This window comes from Parus major, chromosome 4, assembly GCF_001522545.3.
Source record: "Parus major isolate Abel chromosome 4, Parus_major1.1, whole genome shotgun sequence".
NCBI classification, from domain to species: Eukaryota; Metazoa; Chordata; class Aves; order Passeriformes; family Paridae; genus Parus; species Parus major.
Genome location: NC_031771.1, coordinates 25,133,399 through 25,159,101, shown reverse-complemented (window position 1 = coordinate 25,159,101; position 25,703 = coordinate 25,133,399). Strand labels below are relative to the sequence as shown.

Here is a 25,703-nt window from a genome sequence, read left to right as displayed (position 1 = left end):
CAATTCATACTTTAAACAAAATACTCTTTTTATTAGAGTATTTTTGATTAAACATACAGAACTCAAGATTGCTATTTAAAATTTGTAACACTCGAAGTTTTTCCCTCTAGAAGGATGGTAACACAATTTCAGTGCATATTATATGGAAGGATCATACCTCTCCAGTGTCCCACTCATAAATCAGAGCAATACTGCATGTACTTGGTGTGCAAGCAAGGAGGGAGTGCTGAAATGCAGTTAACCAAAAATGCACCACCAATGCATACACAGTCAGCTCCACGACCAGTGATCCAAAGAGTAGCATCACGTGGCTTCAGGAATTCAGGAGAAAACCGTTCCTGAACATGAAGAAGTAACAGGTAACAGACTCATATTTGTACAACTCCTAGGCATTCCTCCTTTGTAAGGACTGCAGAAGACTGCAACTTTAGCCACTGGTTTGGAAGATTTTCTGAAGCCTCCATTCTGTGCGGTACAGGCACAGAAATCTTGCCAAAAAAGGGAAAGAAACGCGTGATCCTACAGCCCTTGTGCAGCTCCAAGCACCACCATCGCAGACAGCACTTGCTTATGCGTGAAATTGTCTGCTCTGGACTGGCTTCTGCACTGGAGCCTTGGCACTGGCTTGTTCCTCTGTTCCACACACAGGACATGAACAAAGCAGAGTGTGGAGGTCCCAGTGGAGGTACCTACACCCCAGCTGCCTCTACCTGCCAGTACCAGTTCCTGGAACACACACCATTACTATCAGACTTCGTATATATTCATATTCATTTATGAACAGATATGTATGTATATATATATATATATATATGCAAACTTTATACTTTGTTTGCATCCACGCACAAATACTACAGCCAAGACCTGCAGTTCTGTGCCTTTTCATATGGTTGAGCAAAGCCTAAGCAGTTTTCAGCTTTCAATTATGCATGGTTAAGTTTCATAGACTTATTTCTAAAGAATTGAAAAATGCAGTTTAGAAGTAAGTTTGGTCAAGGTCATCACTGCACGTGGTACAGGCAAACCTGATCAAGTGGTACTCAACTGTGTTGTGATGGAATGTCTGAGGGCAGAATTCTTCAAATGAAAAATCCGGACAATTGAGAGGTATGCAGAAAACTTGTCTTAAATACTTGAAGCTACATGTGCAATCTTACAGAACACAAGCTACAATTACAGACATAACAGTAAATCTTATTAACCAATAGTGCATAAGAACTTAAAAACAGTGAAATCAGTTCAGCCAGTGACTTCCAAAAAAGTTGTGCCTCAGCTGCATTGAAGGGGAAAAAAAGAAAAAAAAAGAGGGGGAGAAACTCATTCTTAGGTAAGTTAACACAAAGTTTTAATCTACATTTTAAAAGCTGTTTTATTATATATTTTTATATATATGCTATGTATAAAATAAATTAAAAAGGGGGAGGAGGAAATAGCTTTGTATATGCTTCAAATTAACACAGACCAGTAGTTCCACAAATTAACATTTTACCATCTTTGTGGTAAAAAGTTGACATAGAAGTCCAAAACCATACAATACTTATAAATAGAAACAGTTCAAAAGATACTTTTTTTTTAAAAATGGAATTTAAACAGCATTTTCTCTTTCCCTACAATACATTTTAGTTTTGTATGTCAGCATCAATACATTTACAGAGTATTTGAATGTCACATCCACAGAATCAGTAACAAAGCAAGTAACAGACCCAGTGATGTTAAAATTTAGGACTTTTTCTCCCAAATAACTCTACCTGCTCCTCAGCCTTCTTCTGAAATGAAGGCTATCAACATTCATCACCCAGTCTGAGGTATGGGCAGAATAAAATCTGCAACCAGTACTCTCCAACCCACCTTGCCTCTGCTAAAATATAGTTACAATCTATTGATCTGGCAATTGGCAATGGTGGTGGACAATCTCATACATCCATTTAGCTTGTGTATAATTTAATCCTGGTATTAAAAAAAAAATTGAAACATAGTATTAATGCTTAACTTAAAAAACAAAAACAACCCCACCAACAAAGAAAAATCCCACCAAAACTCCCCAACTTTTAATCTTTGAAACTATGTTTAAATGTTGTTCCTGGTTTAAAGCTTCACATAAAATACTGGACAGAAAGATGACAATTTTTAAACCAAGAGAGCACCTAAAAACATACCATAGGTAAAAATGAAACCACTCATCTCTCCACTTCATAAAAACGTAGAAACCCTGTCAGCAACAGTAGTACACTCAGAACGAACAACGTCAAAAGGAGCATCTAGAATACTCAAGAGGCTTGCTACGCTACTTCTCTTTATTGCCCATTCTCTCATTTGTATGGATGGCCACTGCATGACAAGATGCCTGTGGATAGTTCTTATCTTCCTTTCACCACTGCTGCCAGCTGAAGTCATCATTGCTGCCAAAGACCAAGAAAAATCCTAGGATTGTGGCAAAGATGACTGTATTGCCGGTAAGGACGAGTGCACATGCGCCCCAGTAAATCTGTGAACAGGGGAAATTCAGTTAGACATGTTTGAAGCTGAACTCTAACAAAACAAAAGGTAACATCTTTTTGTCCCATTCTACAAAGTTCATTTACAAAGTCCCATTACATACAAAGTTCAGTAACGTGTCCACGATGCAAGAGGCAGTATCTCGTTATTTGTGGCTACTACAAGCAGGCTGGGCTTACCCAAAATTACTTGACAAATTCACAGCCAGTCAAGCAGCACTGCAAGTTTCTTCTAGCTGTACTCAAAGCACTGACTAGCAGGTACAACTGGTTTGGTATGTAAAGTAAGGCTAGACAACAGCATAAAACACATCTGCAGCCCAGCTATGCTGTAAGACTTTTTAAAACAGGTATTTAAGGTCTTCAAAACGCCTGCAGATATCCCAGTAACAAAAAAGGAAGTGGATGTTTTCATAGGAGAGTAAGTGGATTACTCAGAGGGCGTGAGACGTTCAAACTGCCCATCTGAGCTGTTCTTGCCTAAAGTGATTTATGAAAGAGCACTCTATGTTTTTTGACTTGGTAGTGCTTTCTGACATTCACACAAAGAAAGTGAACTTTTGGAGTATTTTGGTGAAAAGCTGTATACTGGGAAATATGTAATGAGAACATGGAAGTTTAAGAAAATGACACCAGTATCACAATATCATTTCCACGGAAAACAAAAATGCTTTTTTTTGTTTGTTTATTCATGCTGCTTTAGCCCAACTAGTCCACAGATTGTCTTTGAAGTATTCTTTACACTTCAATATTTGGTCACTTCCCTATTAAGTTTTCACAGTATTTTCAGTCTCATTTTCTCTGCATTGCATTGTCAGGCTTTATTCCATGACCACGTGAAGCAATTGGCAATCACAATGTTCTGCCATGCTCCCATTTCTGGATTGATTTTTCTTGGAAAAAAAAAATAAATTAAAAAATTCTTATTCTGGTTCCAAAAGTACGAAATTTGAAGAGTTATTTAGCGCATGAAAGCTTTACCTCCAATAAACAAACAAACAAACACAAAGAAGAAAGTTTTCTAGAAAAGAAAAGGCAATCACAAGTTGAAACATTACTAACCAGTTCTGCTCTTGCAAACACTATAGGCAGCCCAAATGCTGAGACCACAATGCCTGTTGTAAGGAATATTGCCAGCTCCTTGCAGGCGTTACTTGTAGCATCCGTGTCATCTACCAATCTTCTTGCTATGCAGTATGGGATAGGAGAAAGGATGTAAAAAAACAGAACAAACAGTGGCCAGTACTGGCTGAAAAAGAAAGGAGAAGAAAAGTTTTAGTTAACTGGATTTACTTCCTGCTCCTCCTAAAATCAATGCAAGGCATTTTCCCCATCCAGCATCCCCTTTTAGGAAAGACAGACAAGCCCGGGGAAGGCAAATCCTTTGCCCTGGAATGAGCTGACATTAATCCAACAGACCACGTGTGTGAGTGGCTTCAGCTGACCTCAACAGCAGCAGGGCTCGCTAAAAGGATATTCATAAAGCAAGATTTCACTAAGCAAGCCTAAATCTAATGCCACCTCACAAGGTGAGCTTAAGTCCAAGCTTATCCTGACAGCTGTACTTAACAGATACCCTTGCAGCGCCCCAGACTAGATTTCTCAGGCACACAAATGCAGGTGCACATTGTTTTCATGCTTTACTGCATTGTTTGAAGGGTAACTGCATAAGGGTCTCCTTCCCAAGAGTTTGTGTCACTAGCACTGGTTTTATAACAAAAGAAAGCTGGCCTAGGAATTCTAGTCATATACATAGAAACTGGAATTCACAACCAACAACAGGTCTGTCAACAGGATATTTGGTATTTATTCAACAGTGAATAAGTAAATTTAAAACATTTTCTGTAAAGTCAGCATTCACTTGCAAAGACAAAGCCTTACTATCTAAGAGTCATAGGCCTTACTATCTGAACACTTGGTCTGCCACTTTGTATCTCCTGAAATCCAGGAGATAGGAATCGATGTCAGGAAAGTACAGCTTTCTGTACAGCTGCGATTGTTCGAGATGCTAGATTACAAGTGTTGGACACAGCCAAAGATCCTCCTGATATTCATCGGCAGCCCAGCTACCCCTAGGCAGCCACAGGAAATGCAAACGCTGCCCTGGATAACACGCACCGGGTGCCCTCCTCGGGAGATGCTGCTGTCTGATGGTCAGCCACAGCGGGACACCAGTCCAGACAGGGCAATTCATCCTTGCACAGTTTGCAGCCAGGCCTGGTAGTTTAACTTTTGCTGCCATTACTTTTAAGGATTAATTAAATCCTGGATGTTCTTTTTTCTTTTTTTTTTTTTTCTCCCACCCCAATCTTTTGAAGCAAAAAACAGAAATCCCAACCAACAACAAAACCCCAAAAAACAAACCCCAATAACCCCACCCAAAAACCTGAGGCCCCTCCTACACAGAGAGGACTTATCAATGCACCGCTATGGAAGCCGGACTCCTCTGCAGTCACAGACACACAAGAAAGAAACAAGAATAGAAAGAGAGCACGATACTTGTACTGGGGCAGGGCACATCCGAGCATCAAGAACATCAGTCCGACCGCTCCCCCAAAGGACAGGCTGATCAGCGCTACAACGAGAACAGATCGAACCAATACCAAGGGTGCACCACGCCGTGCCGAACGCCGCCCGCCGCCCGCAAACGAACGCGGGGCTCGGCGCGGCCCCGGCCGCCCGGCGGAGCGGGGGCACTCGGGCTCCCGCGGCGGCTCCGGGCCCCTCCCGCCCGAGAGCCCGCCCGGCCCCTCCCCGCGCGGGCCGCGCGCGCCCGCCGTTACCGATCGCCCCGCCCCGCGCCGCCCCGCGCGCACCTTTGATTCCCGCCATGGCGCCGCCTGTCCCGCCAGCCGCGCGGCACCGGAGAGGCGCGCGCCGGGAGCCGGAAGTGCCGCACGGAAGCGGAAGCCGCTTCCGGCAAGGGGGTGGCCACGCCCCGCCCCTCCCGGGCCGGCCCCGGCACCCTCATACGTGGCGCGCTCGCAGGCCCCGCGGCGGCAGCCCCGCCCTCTCGCCTAGCGCGGGAAGCGCCGCGCCCTCGCCGCCCATTGGCCCCACGGCACGTCGGGGGCTGGGCTTCTCGCCGGACGCCGCGCGTTCCGGAGCGGGCACCGCCCCCGGGCAGAGGGTGACAGGTCCCGGTGCAGCCATGGCGGCGCTCGCTCTACCGCTGCTCGTCCTGCTCTGCGCCGCCGCGGGACCCGCGCTGGGCTGGGACCGATCGGGTGAGACCCGCGGGGATAAGGGGGCCTCAGCGAGGCCTCAGCCGCCCCTGCCGCCTCCTCCGGCGCGGTGGCAGCTCCTCGCGGCCCGGCACCGGGCACTGCTGCCGGTTGAGCGGCGGCCGCCACGGGGGAAGAAGGGCTTGTGGAGGGGTCCGCGCCGGGAAAGCGTTTAGATTTGGGTCTCTAAACCGGCTTGTGTCGCAGCAGTGATCCCACACTGCGGTCAGTGGTGGCTCGTTGCCTGCGAGGAGCAGCCCGGAGCCGGCTCGGAAGGAAATGGGGAGCTCTCGTGTTTCCGTCTGGGCGTCTGATGTTTAGTAGAGCATCGTCTCGTAAAGATGCAGGCTTGCTGCTTCGGCCCTCCTATCGACAGCCTTCTCCTGAGACGAGGCCCTCGTAGCCAGGAGGAGTGCACCTGCGCAGGCGCTGACGAGCAGTAGGAAGAATTTTTTCACAGGAAGGGTGATGGAATATTATCCCGGGCTGCCCGGGATGGTGGTGGAGTCACCGTCCCTGGACGTGTTTAGGAAAAAACTGGGCTTGTCACTCAGTGCCATGGTCCGGTTGACATGGTAGGGTTCTTTTATCGAGGTTGGACTCGGTGATCACAGAGGTCTTTCCCAGCCTAATAGATTCTGTGATTCTTTGTGCTGCCTGTTTCAGGGAAGGTTCTGCTGCGGGATGTTCAGGCGCTCACCCTCCACAGAGGACAATACACAACATCCAGGCGGACAGCTTCGGTCCCCCAGCTGCAGTGCACAGGAGGCTCAGCAGGGTGTTCCCGTGTCCCTGAGGTTGTTCAGTGTTACAACAAAGGATGGGATGGCCATGATGTACAGGTAACTGTTTAAAACATGTTAAACTGTTTATGGAATTACTTTCCCCCAAGCTAGTAAGTTCTGAAGGTGCCAAGAGTAGTGAGCTAGGTTGTCAGATCAGATGCTTTTTGATAGATGAACTCTTGCAGCTAAAACTTAACCTTAAGTACTTTTAGGTTTGGATTTGCCAGAACTACTGTCAGTATATGTTTGAAATATCTTTGAAGGAGCTAATGTAAAAGATGGCATAGAAAACCTTTGTTTGTTTTAAATAAAATGGTGCTCAAGTTTATAAAATCAAACTCTTGCCAACCCCAGAGGATGCTTTTGAATTACCATTGCTGTGTGAGTTTCCATTTTTTGTTAGGAAACAAGTGGAAAGGGCTTCTAAATATCTGCTTAACTTCAGCTCTACCTTTTAGAAGCTAAATTTCAGACTTGCCTTTCACTTGCACCTAGGATGTGAGTGCTAGTCAGTAAATGGTCTTGACTTTCAGCTGTTACCAAGGCCCCTGTCAATAGATATCCAGCGGTCAAGATGGAAAGTAATTGCTAAAACTGATACAGGAAAGAACAGTCAAGTATAAATTCGCAGTTGGTACTGCTGTACAGGATTACTAATTTAGAAACAAATACTTTCTTACTTCCTCTCCAAAATACGTGTCACATGCCAGTAGAGGTCCCTATGTTTGAGTACCTTAAGGGAATGTGAGCCTGACAAACCACCTATGTTCAACCAGAGAATCCCCAGTGTAATTGATGAGTGTTGCATATGGATGCCTAATAATGTCTGTTCCAGTTTCTTTTGATTTTTGCACAGACACTAACAGACACAATGGTGCACTGGATTTCAGGCTCACATGCTATGTTTTTGTAGCTGCCATCGAGTTTGCACAGGACAGACATTTATTAAGAAGCTGTTGTACAGGGTATAGCACATTTTTGGAAGTGTTGCTATATCTCAAGAAGGGATATTTGAAAAATGTGTTCAGTGAAGAAAAACAAAATCTTCCAGAGTTGTAATTCTTCAGTGTTCTGAATGATGTCTTTTAAGTCATTGGATTTAAAATTCATTTAAACATCAAATTCCTGTTCCTTTTCAATGTAGAAACACATGGAAATTTCTTACCTATGGCCCACAGATGCTTTGTTATCAATTACAGCTTTATTTCAGGGTGTATGCGGGGAAGCAGGTAGATGTTTTCATCTTTGGGGCAGTATGTTTTACTGTGTATTGTGGTTTGTTTTTTCAGTGGCAGTGCAAGGCAGACTTGGAAAATGCCTACCGTTTTGGAAAAATGGAAGTGAGCTGTGAAGGCTACGATTACCCGGATGATCCTTACATACTAAAAGGCTCCTGTAGTTTGCTGTTCAGGCTAGAGCTGACTGAGGAAGGTGAAAGGAAAGTGAAGAGCTCTGGAAGCTTTGGCTCTAGCTATTACCAGTCAAGGAAAGATGATTCTGATTCTGGTTCTGGAGCAATTGTTGTAATTGTTCTTCTCGTTCTTGCTTTTGGAGTGTACAAGTTCTTCCTCAGCAACCAGCAGTCTCAGCAGAGTTCTGGGGACAGTGATGGCTTCTCCCAGCCCTTCTGGCAGAGCCAGCAGGCACCTCCTCCTCCTGGTTTTAAGTCCACCTTCACAGGTAGGGCTCTGAGCCATTTACAGTACTCAAAAGAGCAAGCAGGATTGTCCTGTTTTGTTCTGTGGTAAGGGAAGGTGGGATAGAGTTAAAACCACAGCATTTGTAGGCAGCTGCCGAATTGGCTGCAGAGCCTACAGTCAGCTTTGTATTCTGCTCTTTGTTCAAAAGAGGAAATAAGGGCTTGGTTTTCCACAGGCTTTCAGGGCAGGCTGCCCTTTGAACCTTTGAAAAGCCACCTCCCCATGCTCTGCAAGCATTCTTTTCATCACCTGTGAAATAGCAGAATAACAGGGAGAATAATTGTCATAGGTAATCTGGAAAAGAGAATGTTCTTACACAGCCAGAAACAAACCCATACCCAAGGAGCACTCTGAAACTTTACAGAACGGCCTTTCAGCCCTGCTTTCATTCACAAAGAGTAGATGGTATCATGTTCCAGTCCTCTGTTTAACAGGGCTTCGGTGTTGTCCCAGCAGCTGAAAGATTTGGTTCCCAGAGCAGAGAACAGTGTCTGTGAACTGTCATTAGAGGGTACAGCATCTGAATCTCATGTGGGCCCTTTCATCTGAAGTTGAAAATTACAAAAGCAGTGACAAGGCTGCTGCTGGGAAAAGAGGCAGTTTTTCTTTTCCCAGAAAACTGGTGACTTCTGTCACATAATAAATACTCTTCCTTAGGCCGTCATAGTGTGTCAGGGATATAAACATTACTCATCTGGCATCTGACTAACTCATTTAACCCTCTAAACATGCAAGCACTGGAAAAAAAGCAACATCACAGCACTGGAACTGAAACTTAAATAACATTCTCACAAGTTACATAATTTTTGGGTTTTTTTCAGGGATTAGGTTTGCTTAGTTAAAGGTTTATCTTTAAATAATGCCTATTAATGCTTTGTCCAAGTTTTGTTCAAACAGCTTGGCCAACAGAGGGTGCAGTGTAATTCTTTTGGATACCCTTGTGCAAGGTGTGCACAGCAGAAACTTTCAGCAGTACCTGCACCAGAAAATTAAATGGAATCTGCTTCTGTTGGCTTTGCAAATTGGTTTGCATGTAGTTATGTCACACTGTCTGTGGGCATCAATGGCCATGTGTGGGCATGGCACTGGCTGTACTGTGGTGTCATGGCACACAGCTCTGTCACACTGGGCACTGGTGAAACAATGAAGGGTTATTTTAATTTTTTTTTCTGTTCAGTTCCATGTCAGTTAATTTCCCTAATGCATTTTTCTTTGCAAGAGTCTCAAATCTAGCAAGGGGAGGGCCTTGAGAATGTTTTCTTGAGGATTGCTGAAAACTGAGACACTTAAAATCCACACTGGGAGCCATATAATGCTTAGCTTGTGATGTTTTTAATAAGGCATGTCAATGATTTGTCTTTAGATTTCAGGCAAAGTAAGGAGGAAAATTGAAATGTGGAGCCACCTTAAAAATGCTCTGAGTGTTAGGCTACTTCATGCATTTGGTGTCTGCCTTACATTGTGGGAGCAGGGCAGAAGCACATATCTGAGTGTGTATGTCCATGTGTCCCAGGAATGTATTAGTCTCTGGAAACCTGGACAGTAATGAAAAGCAATGTTGTTCACATATTGCTGTTAATATTTAATTTACCTCATTTTAAATCCCCTTAACATGCAGAATGTGTCCTGTGAAACTTGTTTAGCTAGACTATCTTAATTAAATTCTGCTTTCTCTCAGTTAGTTATTTGACATGATTCTTAATGTTTACTCTAGATATTTCAACAAAATAATACTCAGTTTTCTGAGTCAGTGTTCAGTTATGGTGCTTTTGAACAAATGAGTTGGTTCATCTCTGATTAATATTGTTTTTGCAGCAAATTAAGTAATTTCTTTTTGTTGTAGTTCTAAATCACTAGAAGTTAATGGTATATCATCCCAATGAGAGTTTGTATTTCTCTCCACACATTTAAAATGAAATTCAACACCAAATCCAGTCTAGACTAGACTGAAACTGATTATTTCATTATTGTTTTGTGTTCTGTGACTTCAAACAACCTGTATCAGTTTGAAGACAAACTGGGCCCCTCTGATTTTTACCTACATCATCTCTGACCCACTTGTTCAGGTGGGCACGTTTCAGGGAGACCCTAATGTTATCTTCAGTTCTTTTTATTCTTCCTTATGTGTTAAGCCCATGGTTGCACTTATTCTTGCATCCATGATTTTTGCAAGACCAGAATATTATTGTACTTTGGATTTGTATTTTCTCTTTCTCTTTCTAAATGGAAGAAATTAATTCTGACTCAGAACCTCATGTTACGCATGTCACATGTAAAAGAATTTGTGACTCTCCTTCCCCCACAGCCTACTTGCAGTTTCATCAAGGTATTTGTCAAGCTTGGTGACTCATGCATAATGAAAAACTTTGCAATGTGATTGCAGTTAGCTTGGCCTTTGATAGCAAGTGTCAGACTAGGATTACCAGGAACAATACCAGTAATGTTAGCGTTACACTGAGCCACTGTGACTCAAACTGTGCAGCTGTGCTCAGTGAGATTAGGAGCTCTGTGTCTTTGTGGTTTGCTTACTATGCAGTGTTACCTACTTGATTTGTGTTCTGCATCTGCTTCTGGCCTCCTCGGTGACCTTCAGCAGATTATTCTTTCTTCGTTTCCTTTTCTATTTTTAATCTAACTTGTCTGTTTATAGATCAGCAGGCAGGGAGTCTTTCCATGTTTTGCAAATGTCACGGTTGTGAGATGAAATGGAAGCAGATTTTTAACATAAAACTCTTTATAGTAGTGGTAGTTTATGTGAGGTTTCCTGCTTTCTGAAATGTGAGGACTTTCAAGTTAAGCTTGATGAAAACTATGCTGAAATCAGGAGCACTTTGTTGTCTAATTTTCCATTATCTTTAACAGGACAGAATTTTGTTGCAACAGCTGGCCTGAGGATTAGTCTGTTACTAACTTATGCTTCTTATTTTCATTTTGTTTAAGATGGCAACAGCTTTGGAACTTATTCCAATCATGGAACCAGTTCAGGACCAGGATTTTGGACTGGATTAGGAGCAGGAGGCTTGCTAGGCTACTTGGCAGGCAGTCACAGGTAAAATATGCATACTGTCAGATTTTAAGTATTTAAGCTTTCAGGGGATATGCCATGTACTATATTGACATTGTTTCAGGCCTGTGTCATTCAAGTTATAAAATCCTCCCACTATAAGAATTTTGAGCAGCTGTTTGTAGCTCCAGGACCAGAGACATTTCAAACATGTTTCTGAAGCAGAATTGGAAAGACTGAGGTACTTCATTCTGTTTCCTCTGACCTGGCAGGATGGCCTGCAAATTTAAATTGAGCATTTAAAGAATTTATCTGCAGAATGCCTTAAAACACACATAGTCATATTAAGCATATAATCATCTATATATGGATCTCTTCTATCAGTGTCATCTTTCCTAAAATAAGTCTGGATGGCCATATTTGGTATAGAGTTTTAGACATTTAGAATGCATCATTTTTAGATTAACAGTTTAAAGAGAGCAGTTGCTGCCATTTTAGGCTTCACTGGAGAAAGTATGAGATACCTGCAGGGAATCTTCAGAGCCTAAGCAATTTTCTTTATCAAATAACTTGACTATGTATCAAGTGTATTCCTGTAGAAATGTAACAGATTAGAGAGTAAAATATATGGACAGGAGTGTGCTAAGCATCTGCATTGTAAAGTTGGGGGCTATTTTTAATAACAGAAGCCTTATATTAATTCTGCTAAGATTTTTTTATTAGGTATAATGTGTTAAAGTTTTTATTGACCTGGTATTTCTTAAGGCTCAAATACATGACTCCTGTGTTGAGGCATTATATTTATGTAGTATCTACATAGAGGTTAGTTCCATGATTTCTATACACTCCCCCATTTCAGTAGCCACAAATTATTGTTCAAGATTAGAGATATAACTGAATAAGACCAAATACATAAACAAGCTTCCTAACTTGGGCTTCTTTTTATTTAAAACAGTCTTTGGTCCACTATTATTTAATTTAGCTTCTTAGGCTTTTGAAATTCTGTGCCTCAAAATGCTGGTGCCAGGAAGTGTGAGAGAGCTGTTTGTATATTTCAACAGCAGGAAATTCCATATCCATGGAAGCAAGTAATTTTAAGTGAGTGAGTCAAAGACCATGATATGTTAGTGTTAGTGATACGACCTTTTCAAAATAGTTAACAGAAGGATGTTTTTTCTTGACAAACATGGCTGGGATGCCAAAATGCATTTAAACTTCAGATTTCAAACTTCTTTCTTGTCTGACAGATTCTAAGGTCAAAATTTCAGAGAGAAAAATTGCCTCATTTGCAATTGTTAGAATTCCTTATTCTGAAGAATAAAGCTTAACTTCCTTTTGAAAGTCTACAGATTATGATATCACAGCACTGGATGTTCTTGCTTTCAGTGTGTTAAATACATAGGAATATTTCTGGCTTTGAAATAACTACTTAGTTTTCCCTTGGAGGTGCAGTTCTCTTGTTTGGAATGGTATCTTCTTAATTTTTCTGAAGGTCACTAATGAAGCCTTCCTTCTACTCTGTTTCATGCCAGAGCACAGCCACGTTACTCATATCACAGTATGTGGACAGATCCCACAGCTGTACCTCCTATGCATGGGCACTCAAGGAATTCCACAGAAGGCAGCAGTTCAGGGTCAAGAACTGCTTCTGGTAAGGCAAAACACCTTTTAATTTCCTGAAGCTCAAGAGACTTTGACCTATCAAAAACATGCAGATGTTAGTTGCAGTTCAACGAGCATCCTTATTTTACTTTACCAGTTGGTGTAGAAGGCATGTAATGATGTCCCTTCCTTCCATTCCCTATGGAAGCAGGGCAGCATTGTGGAGCATGAAATTCCCCACAGGCCTGTGGTGGTGGGCATGGCACCACCAGCATCGGGCTTGTCTTCACTGGCAAGGTGCATTAGTTTAAGGCTCTCCCTTCTGATGTGCACTGTGAATACCCTTCTCCAGCAAACATGCACAGACATGTTCTCTGTAGAATGCAGGTTGTCTAATCTGCAAGAACAGAATAGTTTCCAGGCCAGTCAGCCCACAGTTGTTTGCTGTTCTGCTTCATGTGAATAAGTTTACCTCGTCTCCCTTGCCACCTTTAGCCTTTTTAGAACTAGAGAGTTCAATGGAAAGGCTGTGGTGGAGCTAATTTTTTTTTATTCTTTTTATTTTGCAGGCTTTGGGGGCACAAAGCGAAGATGAAATCCTTGACATTATTACATCGGAGTGATTGAACTAAATCCTGTTGTATACTTGTACTTCTTTTAGTATTAATATACTTCAGAAGTGGATATGAGCTGTGAAGGACTAGGCAAAGAATTCCTCCCTTTCTCTGTGGATTCTCACTTCTATTTAGGGTATCACAGGTGCTGAAACATCCACTATTTCAAATCAGCAGCATCTCCTACAGAAAAAGCTCATCCATGTTAAGAATGATGTTACATTGACCATGTATCTGTCTGTACTTGAGGCAGTATGGCAATGATAGCTTTACCAGATTTTCAAAGCATGTATCTTACTACTCATGTTCTGGGCTTAATTTAATTTCATCCAGAATTTCTGATAATTTTTTTCCTCTTTCCTGGTAATCCAGCATCTACCTGGTATGTAAGGAGTGCTGTTCTTTGAAGCTGTTTTTATTTGCCTTTGTAGAATTCATGTGAACTTTACTGTAAGTGCAGTCAGCTACTCAGAGAAGTGTTGGAGTTCTTCCTTAGTGGACAAGAGCAAAACTGTGTATGAAGAAACTAACATTGGTATGTTTGTATCTGTGCTGTGTGACTGTTGGAGCAAAAATGTGCAGATTCATGGATTCTCCATGCTAGAGTTTATCTGAGGTGACTGTGTAAACCTGGGGGACTTTTTCTGTAAGTTATTGAGAGTAAATTAATAAGTTAATTAATAATTAATTAACCTGAAAGTTTCAGCCTTTTTCTGGAAGACTGAGGTAATTTGTCTTCAGTAGATTACAGACATTTTGCCTGCATTGAGGCCACAGATTTTCCTTTTAATGATGGATGTTGGCAATTCTGTGAATACTTGTGATGTGAATGGTCTGTCCTGCTAGATCACCTGTCCAGGGCACAGTAAACCAAAGGTGCTCATTGCAAAAGGGAGGAGAATGTTCTTAATGCAAAGATGATAGAATCTGGGACACAGCAGGCCTTGATACTAAGCAAAGAAGGGAAATTGATTATCTAATGGGATGTAAACTTCCCCAAATGTGCTTTTTTGAAAACAAAGTGCTATCACAGAGTGGGAAGCAGAGAGGCCTTGCTTTGTTCTGTGATGATATTCTGGGGCCTCTGTGAAGTGTCATACAGTCTTTAAGTGACTTAGTCTCTCCTGGAAGAGGCATTGCTAGATAAAAAGCAGAGAAATTTCTTAGGATTGTGGGAAGAGGGGAAGAGTGAAAAATGGGCTGCTTGATCACCAGCTCCTTTCCAGAGCCCATCCTAACAGAGTGTAGAAGTGTTTGTGTGGGCACAGCTTTGTGTATGCTGGCAGCAGCCAGAGAAGTGTTGTTGTTCAGCCTTGTGAAAATACAGTGTCTGGGAATTGATATCAGCTATTACAGTGAGAGCAAAGCTGATACAAGTTGTATCTCCACAGGGAGATTAGGTAGGTCTGGTTAGTCTAAGCAAGTGACTTCAGGATAACTCAGGGAAAAGCAAGCATGTCCATTCATGAATACAGAAGGAGTTAGCTCATATGGTAACACCCAAGTTCAGTGTATGGCTTAAGCAACCAAAAGAGAGAAAACCAAAAAAGAAAAGAAAAAAAAAATACAAGCAAACCAAACCAGCAAATCCCAGAAGTCTTTATGAGGTTGAGAGCCAGAAAAAGTGCTTCACGAAAAAGTGCATGTACTAAAAATGTTATTTTGAAAGTATTAAATGAAATGGATAACTTCTTGAGGGTGAAATGATGGCTTGCTTCTCAGAGCTACCTGAGGGTTGGGAGAAAATAACTGCCTGCACTGTGATACACATTACTGTACATCACACACTGTGATGCACATTAATAGCCTTCACTGTGAACCTAAAAAGGGAAATGTCAAAGACCTTAATGATGGCCTCCTAGAAAACTCTACCTTTTATGAGAAATCCATGTTAAGAAGAAAGAAGTAAGAAGTCCATCTCTTTATGACAAAGTGTAGCAAAAGAATATCTTTTAATTATGGAGTTCTTACTTGTTTCTAAGTCTGTTCAGGTTAAGCTTGTCAATATTTGCTTTGCCAACTAATTGCATAACAATGAAACTGGATTTTTTTCTAACTGGGTAGTTAGAATGCAAAGTTTGCTCTTAAATTACAGTATGCTGTGAAATGTTTTAGACAATGTTTTCATTTGTATTTATGCATTTACAGTTTCTGCATGAAATGTGATTTGATAAATCTGATACATAAATTTACCGTAACTTCTGAATCTGTTTGGATATGTTTGCTCTGCTCTCTGATAGAGGGATGAAATCAGTGAATAAGGAGTACTTTTGTCTTTAAATCACTATCTTGAGGCCTGCAGGGATTGCATTGTTTGTTTTCTCAGAGTTCTCTGTCTCATCATCCACTTCCTGGGTAAATAATATCATCCTTTACCCTCAGATGCAGAGTGGGTAAGCTGTATGTTGTTTCAATAAAATAAAACAATACTGAGAATAGAGTTATTATTGACATTATATTATAACATTATATTGATTATGTTTTCAGTAACAAAATACTGAACCCTATAAGGAATTGAAGGCTCTCTTGTAAATCAAGGTTTGGGATCTGAATCTGCAGAAAAGCTGTTATGTCAGCAAGTTCCTGGTTTTACAAGGTGGTGAGCTGAACCTTTCCAAAGAATTTCTGATCACTGCTCCTGTTCCTGGCTGTGGACAGAACTCTACACAGGGGTGGTGTAAGCTGATGTATTGGCTTCTTAGACGAGGATGTGGCACTGCTGAACAGAGATGTGGTCTGCACAGAGTTCAATGTCTTGGCAGTTGTAAATGGCTTAAACGAAGGCCTGCAAATTCTGTGTTCCCTTCATCAAATGTTGCTGATGCTCCTGAGTGAAAAGAACTCGTGGAAGGCAGCTTAGAGCTCATACATGTGAGAGATCTTGAGCTTCCTTCCTGAACATCAGATCTGGAAGGTCCTAGTCTCCCTTCTGCTCCTGGGCAGGGTTTTGGCAGCATCTTCACAGCAGCTTCATAGTGGCAAGGCATATGTAAATGCTTAAACTGTTAAATGCTGTTATATTTATATGTTAGTGATAGTTCTGTTTTGTACCTGGGACCAGAACTGCTCTTACTCCGACAAGGCTTACATCCTCACACAAAGCTAAAGCTCATTACAGAAACGAAACTCCTGGTTTTACAGCTGACTTCCCATGAAGCATGTGATGAAAGAAAAAAAAAAAAGATGTACAGAGATAAGCTTTCTCTGTGCTGCTGGGTCTTGTGACTCAGCTGCCAGGTCAGATCTTGGCTAGCTCTGTGGATTCTCATGCTGTGCACCTTGCTCTTTTCCCTGGGTGCCATGTGTGTGTTTGACTTAGCACCAAGGCAAGACAGTAGGTGGTTTGTTTTAAAAATAAAGTTTTTCCATGGTCATGACTTTACATTGCTAGTTCCAAAAAGGGAATGAAGCCAGGTGGTACAATTTCCAGCACTAGGAGTTGTTGCACAGAGAAATTACTGAAGTAAAGTAACAAGCAATACCTAGCTGCCTGCACAGCAGCCTAAAAGCTGAAAATGCAGCACCTGCACATAGACTGTTTTCCACTTACCACCAATTAAAAGTGCTGTATTTTTTTGTCCTTACTAAAGAAAATTCGTGTTCTTAATATTTTCAGAATCCTTATCAACCAGTGATTATGGTACAGAAATAGACCAGCTTCCTGTGAACTAAGGTATAGGAGCAAACCCACAAAAATATTAAAATCTCTAGCAATGCAATCTGTTCCAACAGATAATGCTGTTGTGTCTACTGAAACATAATGTCAGGCCCATCCTTCTCCTTCTGTACCTACTGGGGCAGCTCGAGGTTGAGTGCTGTGTGGGAGAGGCTCCTTATCACTCAGCATATTTTGCTGGAGCCTTCCTCTGCAGATAGTTCTTTTGCTTTCCTAATATTGTGTGAAGCTGCAGTAGTCTTCACTTTCTGACACCTCTTTTTCTATTGCAGCTGTGATTTGCCAATGCTAATGAAAATAATCGGCAGGCTCCCTTTATGTGGCCCGTGTATCTTATCCCCTGCTGTCTTCCATCTTGTAGTTCCCTCTGTTCCAGTTGGTGGTCCATGTTTCTTCAGCAAGGGAAGGACAAGCAGTTGTAAAAAGTGCCTTGGGCTGGGAATGGATGGAATAGATGGCAGTAAAGTCAAGGGAGTCAAGTGTCAGACTGTGAATTGACCTCTGTGGGCAGTATGAGGGTGGAAAGACTTTCTTTTGCTCTCTGTCAGAGAAGCATTTTTGTCAAAGGTATTATGGCAGCTGGGGAATGGAGCACCTAAAGGGCTGGTGAACTGGCAGCAAGGAGAAGATCTGAAAACATTCTCTCCATCCTAACTTAGGAATGACTAGGACTTGTAGCACCAGGAAGCTGGCCTAGGATGTGCTAGCTCAGCCACTCCACAGTCATGCCATTGCAGATCCTGTAGGTAGATGTATGTTTAAAGATACCAGGTGCTTCTGAAAAGAAAGGTGACTTGTCCCTGCATCCATGTTTCTCTCCTGCAGTGTGACTTAGAATGAACAGAGAAGGCCGAACATGGAAAGAACAGCAAGCAACTATGACAAAGCGTAGCAAGTAGGCCAAGTGAAGCTTGCAGGTGAAGTCTGTGTCCTAGTCTGTCCTGCCTGCTCACTCCTCTCACACAACAGCAGGAAATAGTAGGCAGTTCTAATAGCTGTTGTGTCAGGATTATTTTACTGGGGCTTCCTGCATCCCTAAAGTTAAGTCCTACAGACAATTACCAGTAATATGGATTGACACCTTTTGCTCTGAGGGCCATCTGAGCCACTCCATAATTTAGACTTCAAACTACCCACTGTGGAATTTGGAGGAGACAAATCACTGCCTGCTTGAAGACCAGAGTCTCTGAAGTACTGCATAGGGAGCTTTTCCTCATTTACTGTGTTTGCCTTGACTTCCCTGGCATCAAGACTTATGCAGTCTTTGCTGTGCAACTTTATTTAGATGTCACTGTGCAGGATCCTCTTGAGACTTGGCCCTGAGATCACACCCCTGACATGATTGTTGCTGTAACCCTTTTTCTCTATGCCTCCTGTGTCCTTGCAATCAGCATGTGGGGATGTCTTTATTGAGGCAGCACTGGAATTACCAGCAATCCAGAATACCTTTTGCTGCTGCTGCCTGATGAGAGTTATTCATCTCCCAGTTGGCTCCTGTGGTCATTTTCATGTCATTTGGCAGCTATGAACATATCTCATCTGCTTTAATGGACAGACAACAATTACAGCTGGGGGGAAAAGAAAAGGGAAAAAAACCTGCAATGAATGTGGATAAAACGTTGAGTTGGAACAATTTTGAAGAGCTAACCTTCACTGTGGGATTACTATATCAACATTCTTCTCCAGGAGTTGGATGAGTACTTTATTGATGTGGATTTAAATAATGGCATCAGTGTCTTATGCATTGCAGGAGTGGAAAACTTAGAACAGGTTTGGTGTTCAACAAAGTCAGACCTGTTCAGGGCTCTTTGTAGTTTGATGCATTGCTTGTAAAGAACTGATAGCAGTAAAAAGTGAGGTTAGATCAATGCAGAAATTATGTATGCTGTGGCTTCAGTACACAGAAACAAGCTAATGTGTGCTGTTTCTGGAACCGAGGTTAAAAGAAGCTCCAATCTGAAGCAGCACAGAAGGTTGTTCCTGTCTTTGCTTTGAGCTGAGATCCTGTTCAACACAAATTGTCATCTGCTGCTGACAACTACTGTCAGCACTGAAGTCCTCTTTCCCTTAGGTAGGCAAACCCTCTGTCCTCATTCTGACTATTAGAAAATCAGCTAGGCCCTCTGGGTCATGGTGCAGTGTGATTCTGAATTGGCAGGCTTGGGTGGCTAATTCTGCATTAACAGGTAGAAGGATTTATTTCCTTTTTAACAAGGAGCTGGGGATTAGGCTGTAACTAAGTGAATATGTATAGAGGTGAAACAGTGCAAACATCAGTGATGAGAGGAAGACCATACTTGACTCAGATAATCCAGATTTATCTAAGATATTAATACATTCCCTTTAGCCCAGCTGATGCAGCTGCTAAAGAGAAGTTAGGGCAGATAGCGTTGCAAAGCTGCTTTGGACATAACTGAGAAACAGAGCATTCTGCAGCAGCTGAGAGAGAAACACAGTGTGAACCATCCTCCAAGGGCATTCAGCCTGAGAAGAGGAGGGGAGAGCAGGAAGTCCCACACAGAAACCAGTGAGTGTTTCTAGTCCGAACCTGCAACCGAGGCATCTGTTCCTCTCCAGTCTTTGTTTGCTTAGCACCTGAGAGGCCTCACGGAGCCGAGTGCTACCACTTAGCCTCAGCTTGGCATACTTCCAAGCCAAGAGGCTGTGGGTGAGGGAAGATTGTATTTGATGACCTTTGGACAGCACATCAGGAGAGGCCCAGGAAGACAGCTGAGCTGCAGGAATGTTTCATGCCCTGGAATGACAAATAGATTAAAGCTATGGAACAGTCAGCAGCAGAGACCTTTAAAAAGAGAAGTAGAATGCTCTGGAGGAGCCAGTCGGCACACTGGAGGGTATTCTTGTACACAGTGGCTGCAGCAGGCTGGAGCAGCTGCATCCCATGATCTGCATGTGGCTTATGAAGACTTTATTGGTTCAGCTGCTGGAGCAGTGCTGGTCTTTCTCTTGCCCTCCCTCCAAATGCATGGCCCAACCATGCATTTTCACTTGCCAGCTCAGAGATCACATGCAGCTTGAAACACAGGCAATCTGGATTATGAAACTTTGTACCACAGCACATTCTAAAAGCCAAAACTAAAGATGAGAAGGAAAGGATTGGGTGATTCTATGTAAAGAGAATGCATCAGATACTGAGCCATTACATGACTTCTTGCTGAAAAATCCTTAGAACTTGAATTCCAGAAGTGGAAGGTGTTAACGGGCTCCATCAGAGCTGGGGTACTGGGATTGGCAGAGCTGTCCTCCAAGGCAGTATGACAGCTCTTATTATCTATGAGGATAAGGATCTACTTATCCTAGGCACAGCCTCCTAGCACAGAAAGGTAATGCCAACTGAAAAATGCTTTGCCCAGACTGGAAGAGGAAAAGGATGGATCATACCGGGCAGCATTTCAGCCCCAGTAAGACACAATCCCCTTCCTGCAGGTGCCCCAGACAAAAGACTGGGCAAGGATCAGTCTGCAAGGATGGATGGGAAGAGGATTTTCTGGTTCCTTTCTTACCTTGTGGGCAGAGGTTTATTAGCTTAAGATGAGTTGCAGATACTTGAAGGAAAAGCCTGAAAAGGGAAACATTAATAATGGGGATTTGAGACTTACCCGTGTGTCAAAGGTGAGGGGCAGCTGTTAATGACAACTTTTGTTTCGTTTGTTTGGTTTTTTTCTGGCTTCCTGTTAAGAAAAAAATGAGGACAATAGAAAAGTCATTTTATTTGCATAGAGCACGGCATTTTCCATATTTCAAGGAAATGTTAGGTCTTACTTAACCTAAGCTTTTGCCAGTGTTGTACTGAGTGATATGACTGCACCAGTGAAACCTCTTTTGAAACTGCTGTAACCCCATAACTTACCCTGAGAACAGAAGGGCAAGAAACACCTTTGGGTGCTTTTTTGAGACAATAAGTGGGTGTCCTGCATGGTTCAGCTTTCCTGTCATGGAAAGCCACAGCATGGCCAAGTGTTGAGTATTTGAAAAAGCCCATACAATTGCAGGGGAGTGAGTGCACAGAGAGTCTGCTTGGGAAAATGCTCATACACTTCACTGATTCTTAGGGATTATTTCAGGCTAGTGAAACGATTTTTCTGTTGACTGAACAATTACTGGAGGCAAAGTGGAAAGGTTTATATGTTTATTTAGGCAATGTTTTCAACTTTTCCCCTCAGAGCAGTTGCACTGGTGCAAATAGCAAAGGTTGGTGAGCTGGGCTGTAGACAATGCTGGAAGTTTTTAAAGTTTTTTTTTTAGTCTTATTGCATGATTTAAAGCACCCTACCCTCCCCTTGCTACTGTAGAGTCCTGAGCCCCTTTTCCAGTCCCTGGTACTGGAAAGGTACAGCTCTTCCAGAGAGTCAAACTTGATTAAATATTGCCTGGTTGTCAGAGGGTGAGCTGATGCTTGCAGCAGGTAGAACAGGCAGTGGCTGCTGTTCCAGGAAAGACTCAATAAAGGAGGAAACAGAGGAATAAAGGGCTCAATTAAAAAAGGGGTGAACATCCCACATGGGTCTTGTTGAGTGACACTTCCAAGCCAGTGGGCATAGGAAACCTGGTGACAAGCAGGAGCAGGAAGACTGTGGCTTAAACCCAGAGGTGTTTAGGAAAGTTAGGTGGAATTTCTGAACCTGAGGCAAATAAAACAGGCTCTTCCCAGCAGGACTTCTTAAGAGAGGACATGCAGCATGGAGTTTGACTTGCTGGGAACAAAGGGGAAACCAAGGGACAGGACTGTGATCAGCTGAGCCCCACCACACAACCACACATTCCTTCTAAAGGGGACCTTCTTCCTCCCTTGCTCTTCCTCTCTTCCAGCAATTGTACATTATATCTTCTCTCCTCCCCACATAATCCCTGTTGTTGTCAATTAGCCAGTGGCAAAGCAGAGAGGGCTGTTGCTTAAGAAACAGCTGTTCATCCAGGGAACTGTTGTCAAACACCAGGCACACCATTCCCTATTCTGTCATCACCCAAGACAAAAAATGTACGTGTCCAAATCCAGTCACACCAGTGTTGCCATACAAGAAAGGCTTTTAAAAAGTTTTATGAGTTGTTGCAGCTGGACCTCTGTTTAAGCTGTGGCACTGTAATTCCAGGCGCAACATTACCCTCCCTTTCCAAACAGTTACTCAGACAACTTTAGTTTTAGAAGCCAGGAATTGCTGCAGAGGATTGGGTGCTGTGTGCCTAGCCCTGACACCCAGCTGCACAGCTTTCAGCTGCAAACTTGAGATCACGTTTTCCACAGCACTTGGCACCTACTGCCTCTCCCTTCCCTGGACTGAAATCATGTGGTACCAACCACATAAATGGGAGCTGATGGCACAAAATTAACCTGATGTTCAGAGCATCTTGAAACAAACAGGACTTGACAGGATGTGTTTTGTGCCAGGTTCATGATTTGAGTCAGATGGCTGTGGTGGATTAGGTCTGGCAATGGCAGCCTGAACATTGGGTTTACTGCTTCGAAAAATCCTAGCCACAGCAGTTGGAAACAGTCATATGTTAGAATCTATAGATGTTTTGAAAAGACAAAAGGTTTGTCTTTTCAAATTTGTTAATTTGAAAACACAAAAAAAATTGTGTTAAAACAGGTACAAATATTAAGCCTGATTGCTGGCAAAAAAATAGCCGGTGAGTAAAAAAGGTAACTTTTTTAACAATAAATACCTTTTTGAAGGGTCTCACTCTTGTTTGCACATGATATTTTGTACTGTAAAAAATGATGGTTTTGCTGAAGTTTGCCCCTTCAGAGTATCAACTGCTGTCCAAGAAGGCAGCAAAACCACAATCTATTCTGTGTGCTTTTCTGGAAGAGCAAAGCACAAGTAGCTAAGTGTGGATAACCTTCTGGAAACTTGTACTCCCTCAAACTGACCCCCATTACAACCACTTCTAGGCAGAAGTGAGAACATGGCATTTCCAGTGACCTTGTAAGGTAGGACAAACCAGTGCTGGTCACTGACAGGGAGCTTTTTGGAGAAGTAGTTTTAGTATGTGTTGTTCTACTGATCCTGTTCACCACACAGATGTGGAAACCTTCATGCTGGGAGGAGGGAGGAGCTGCCACACTGGCTATGAGTCAGAGAATTTTACTGTCTCTTTAAAAAATAATTTATTGGAGTCCTCTCATCATGATACCTGTGTCTACTGAAAGCTGTAGAACGAGCTTGTTCAAAAAGATTAAGACAAGAATTTCTGAGATGTAAGTGATGTGCATAGAGCTTGAAATTTTGGCCCATTCTGACCTTCAGACGTGATGTGTCTCATATGTAGTGAACAAGGCAAAACAAACCAAATGGAGACCATTTTTAACCCAGACAGCAATACTTTTTCTCCATTAGCACCAAAAGAGATTCCTCTCAGAGCACAATACTGCAAAGTGTATATATGGTGTGAGGCTCGGAATACTGTTTGTATTGTTAAAGCAAATGCTTGTAGGATCTACTCCTGGCAGTGAAGCATTTAATATTTAGTTTTTTTTAGAACACATTTTACAACATTAACATAGACAGTTACAGAACATTGGCATACTTGCAGAGTACAGAAGTTGAGAAATCTGGTCAGACTGGTTTCTGAAAGGTGAAAGAGATCTCTGGTGAAGTGATAAACATTAAAATACTATTAAGATAACATTAATAGTGGTGCTTTCAGAGAAGCCTAAGCAATGTGGTCACTAGAAAAAAAATGAGGAAAACCAGACAGTGCAAAAAACCTGCTTCTAGGCAATGAACCTAAAAGGGCACTTATGTCAAATCCAGTCGTGAAATTATACGCAAAGGAAAGAACCAAAGCTCCCATAGGAACCTCAAGTCATCTAAAATGCTTTAACAATTCTGAATGCAGTGCCTTTATTTTTATAACAGATGGATGTTAATATTGAAGTATGCTTTCTATTAGAAACACAGTTTCAGCTCCTTGCTCTCCAGCTGATGCAGGATGGAAACAATCCATCTGACTGTTAATGTCAAGTTTCTTGTTATGGCACAAGTTTTTATTTATGATTGCATTTTTTGCAGACATTACAGGCTTTGATGTGGAACATTTCTTTCATGATACATATTCACTGCAGGACTATCTACATTCAAGCTGCTCGAAAGCATCCTGACCACGAAATAATTGGTGTAGCCACTTCCGTGTGCTGCTAAGATTTCTCGGGATACACATGTGGGATTTTTTTGGAAAGCACTGAAGAACTAACTGCACTTGACTTCTGGCATAGCTTAGGAGTGGTGCAACTTGAGTGTTAACCTATAAATTTGATGGGGCAGCCCTAGAATTAAGGGGGTTTGGGAATGGCTCAGACTTGACATAGAGCTCAAAGGAGCTTTTCACTGGGGAACACATCTTTTGTGTTTGCCTGGCATAAGGAGAGTGTTGAGCAAAGAAAGAGCTGTCTGCAAATAAGGCAAGTTCTGCAGGAAGAGGTGTAGGCACTGGCAATGTCAAAATTACTTACAGAAATTGGACTGAGGTTGGGTTAGATCTTTTGGAGCCAAGTAGTCTGAGCCAGTAGCATCCATGTATATTGTAAAGACAAAACTTTGATGTGAGTCTGTCCCCCCATTTGCTCAAGCTCCTCTGCCAGGGTAGCTGCTCAAAGCTGTGGCCAGCATTAATACCAGAGCACAGCTGTGGTCCAAGCACCCTGCTCCAAACTATGTGCATCCTGAGAGCAGCGAAGAGGGAGGAAAGACACATGGAGTTTGCAAGGATGTGGTGTCTAGGCAAGGGACCTCGGGCTAAGGTTTTAGGGCAACCTCTCTCAAATAAATCCATAGCATAATACATAAAATGCATATAGAAATTCATAATACAACATATGTGTATTACAGGGTTTCTCTTCTGGATGATGAAAATGACAGACAGACAGATATGGAGGCTGGAGAAAGGAGCTTGCCCGTGGGAAAGAGAAATAAGTAAGGTAGGGCCAGGGGGTAAGATTGGCCAGGACACACACCACATCTGTGCTGTGCAGGCCTGGAAGGCTGTTACTCACAGGAACAGATCAGGGATACTTTTTAGATTCTCAGTTTAAATATCTAACAAAGTATCTTTACTCCAACAACTCCCAATGTAGTTTTCATTCTCCAGTTGTTTTTGTACCTAGTAAAAAACCCATTTCTTTCCCTAGTTTCAGAGGCGTTTCTGCTTTTGCTACCCTGTCTCTGCACCCACTTCCAGGCGGTGCAGCACAGCTCACTTTGAGGTTGGCCAGATGATACGGAGAGAGGGATTTTTGCACATTCCCAGTGATGTCAGCTCAACAGCTACTCAGCTCCTACGGAATGTTTTGAGATGTATAAATCAGCTCAACCTGAGGAATTTCAGGGCCAAGGAAATTTTTCAGATATTCATGGTGAAGAGCCACGAGAGTGTCCAAGAGAAGAAAGAGCCACTAAGAAATTTGGCTTCCTCATTTAGGATTGGGATTGTCACCTAAGCAGGACTGGATGCTGCTATTGAGCTCCCTGTTGCAGCCAATGAGCGCACAGCTGGGCTTTGCCAAAGCAACTTCCGGGGTTTTTCCCTAGTTTTGGAACAATGAGGACAAACTATGGAGGTTTCGAGTCCAAAAACATTTTGGA

General features: G+C 42.5%; 2 protein-coding genes across 2 annotated transcripts; one reads left to right on the top strand and one right to left on the bottom strand.

Annotated features, from left to right (window-relative positions):
- Window positions 1–1,100: 1,100 nt before the first annotated feature.
- LEPROTL1 (leptin receptor overlapping transcript like 1) lies at window positions 1,101–5,441 on the bottom strand. The gene is made up of 4 exons (XM_015625294.2): window positions 5,312–5,441; window positions 4,995–5,070; window positions 3,558–3,744; window positions 1,101–2,485 (listed from the first exon to the last, which is right to left on the bottom strand). Exons 1-4 carry the CDS (start codon window positions 5,325–5,327, stop codon window positions 2,369–2,371), a joined length of 396 nt encoding a protein of 131 aa, XP_015480780.1. The 5' UTR covers window positions 5,328–5,441; the 3' UTR covers window positions 1,101–2,368.
- Window positions 5,442–5,568: 127 nt separating this feature from the next.
- On the top strand, window positions 5,569–15,864 carry SARAF (store-operated calcium entry associated regulatory factor). Its single transcript, XM_015625293.2, has 6 exons — window positions 5,569–5,722; window positions 6,386–6,561; window positions 7,794–8,184; window positions 11,145–11,253; window positions 12,741–12,859; window positions 13,380–15,864. The coding sequence occupies exons 1-6, from the start codon at window positions 5,647–5,649 to the stop codon at window positions 13,403–13,405; spliced, it is 897 nt and encodes a 298-aa protein (XP_015480779.2). The 5' UTR covers window positions 5,569–5,646; the 3' UTR covers window positions 13,406–15,864.
- Window positions 15,865–25,703: the final 9,839 nt, after the last annotated feature.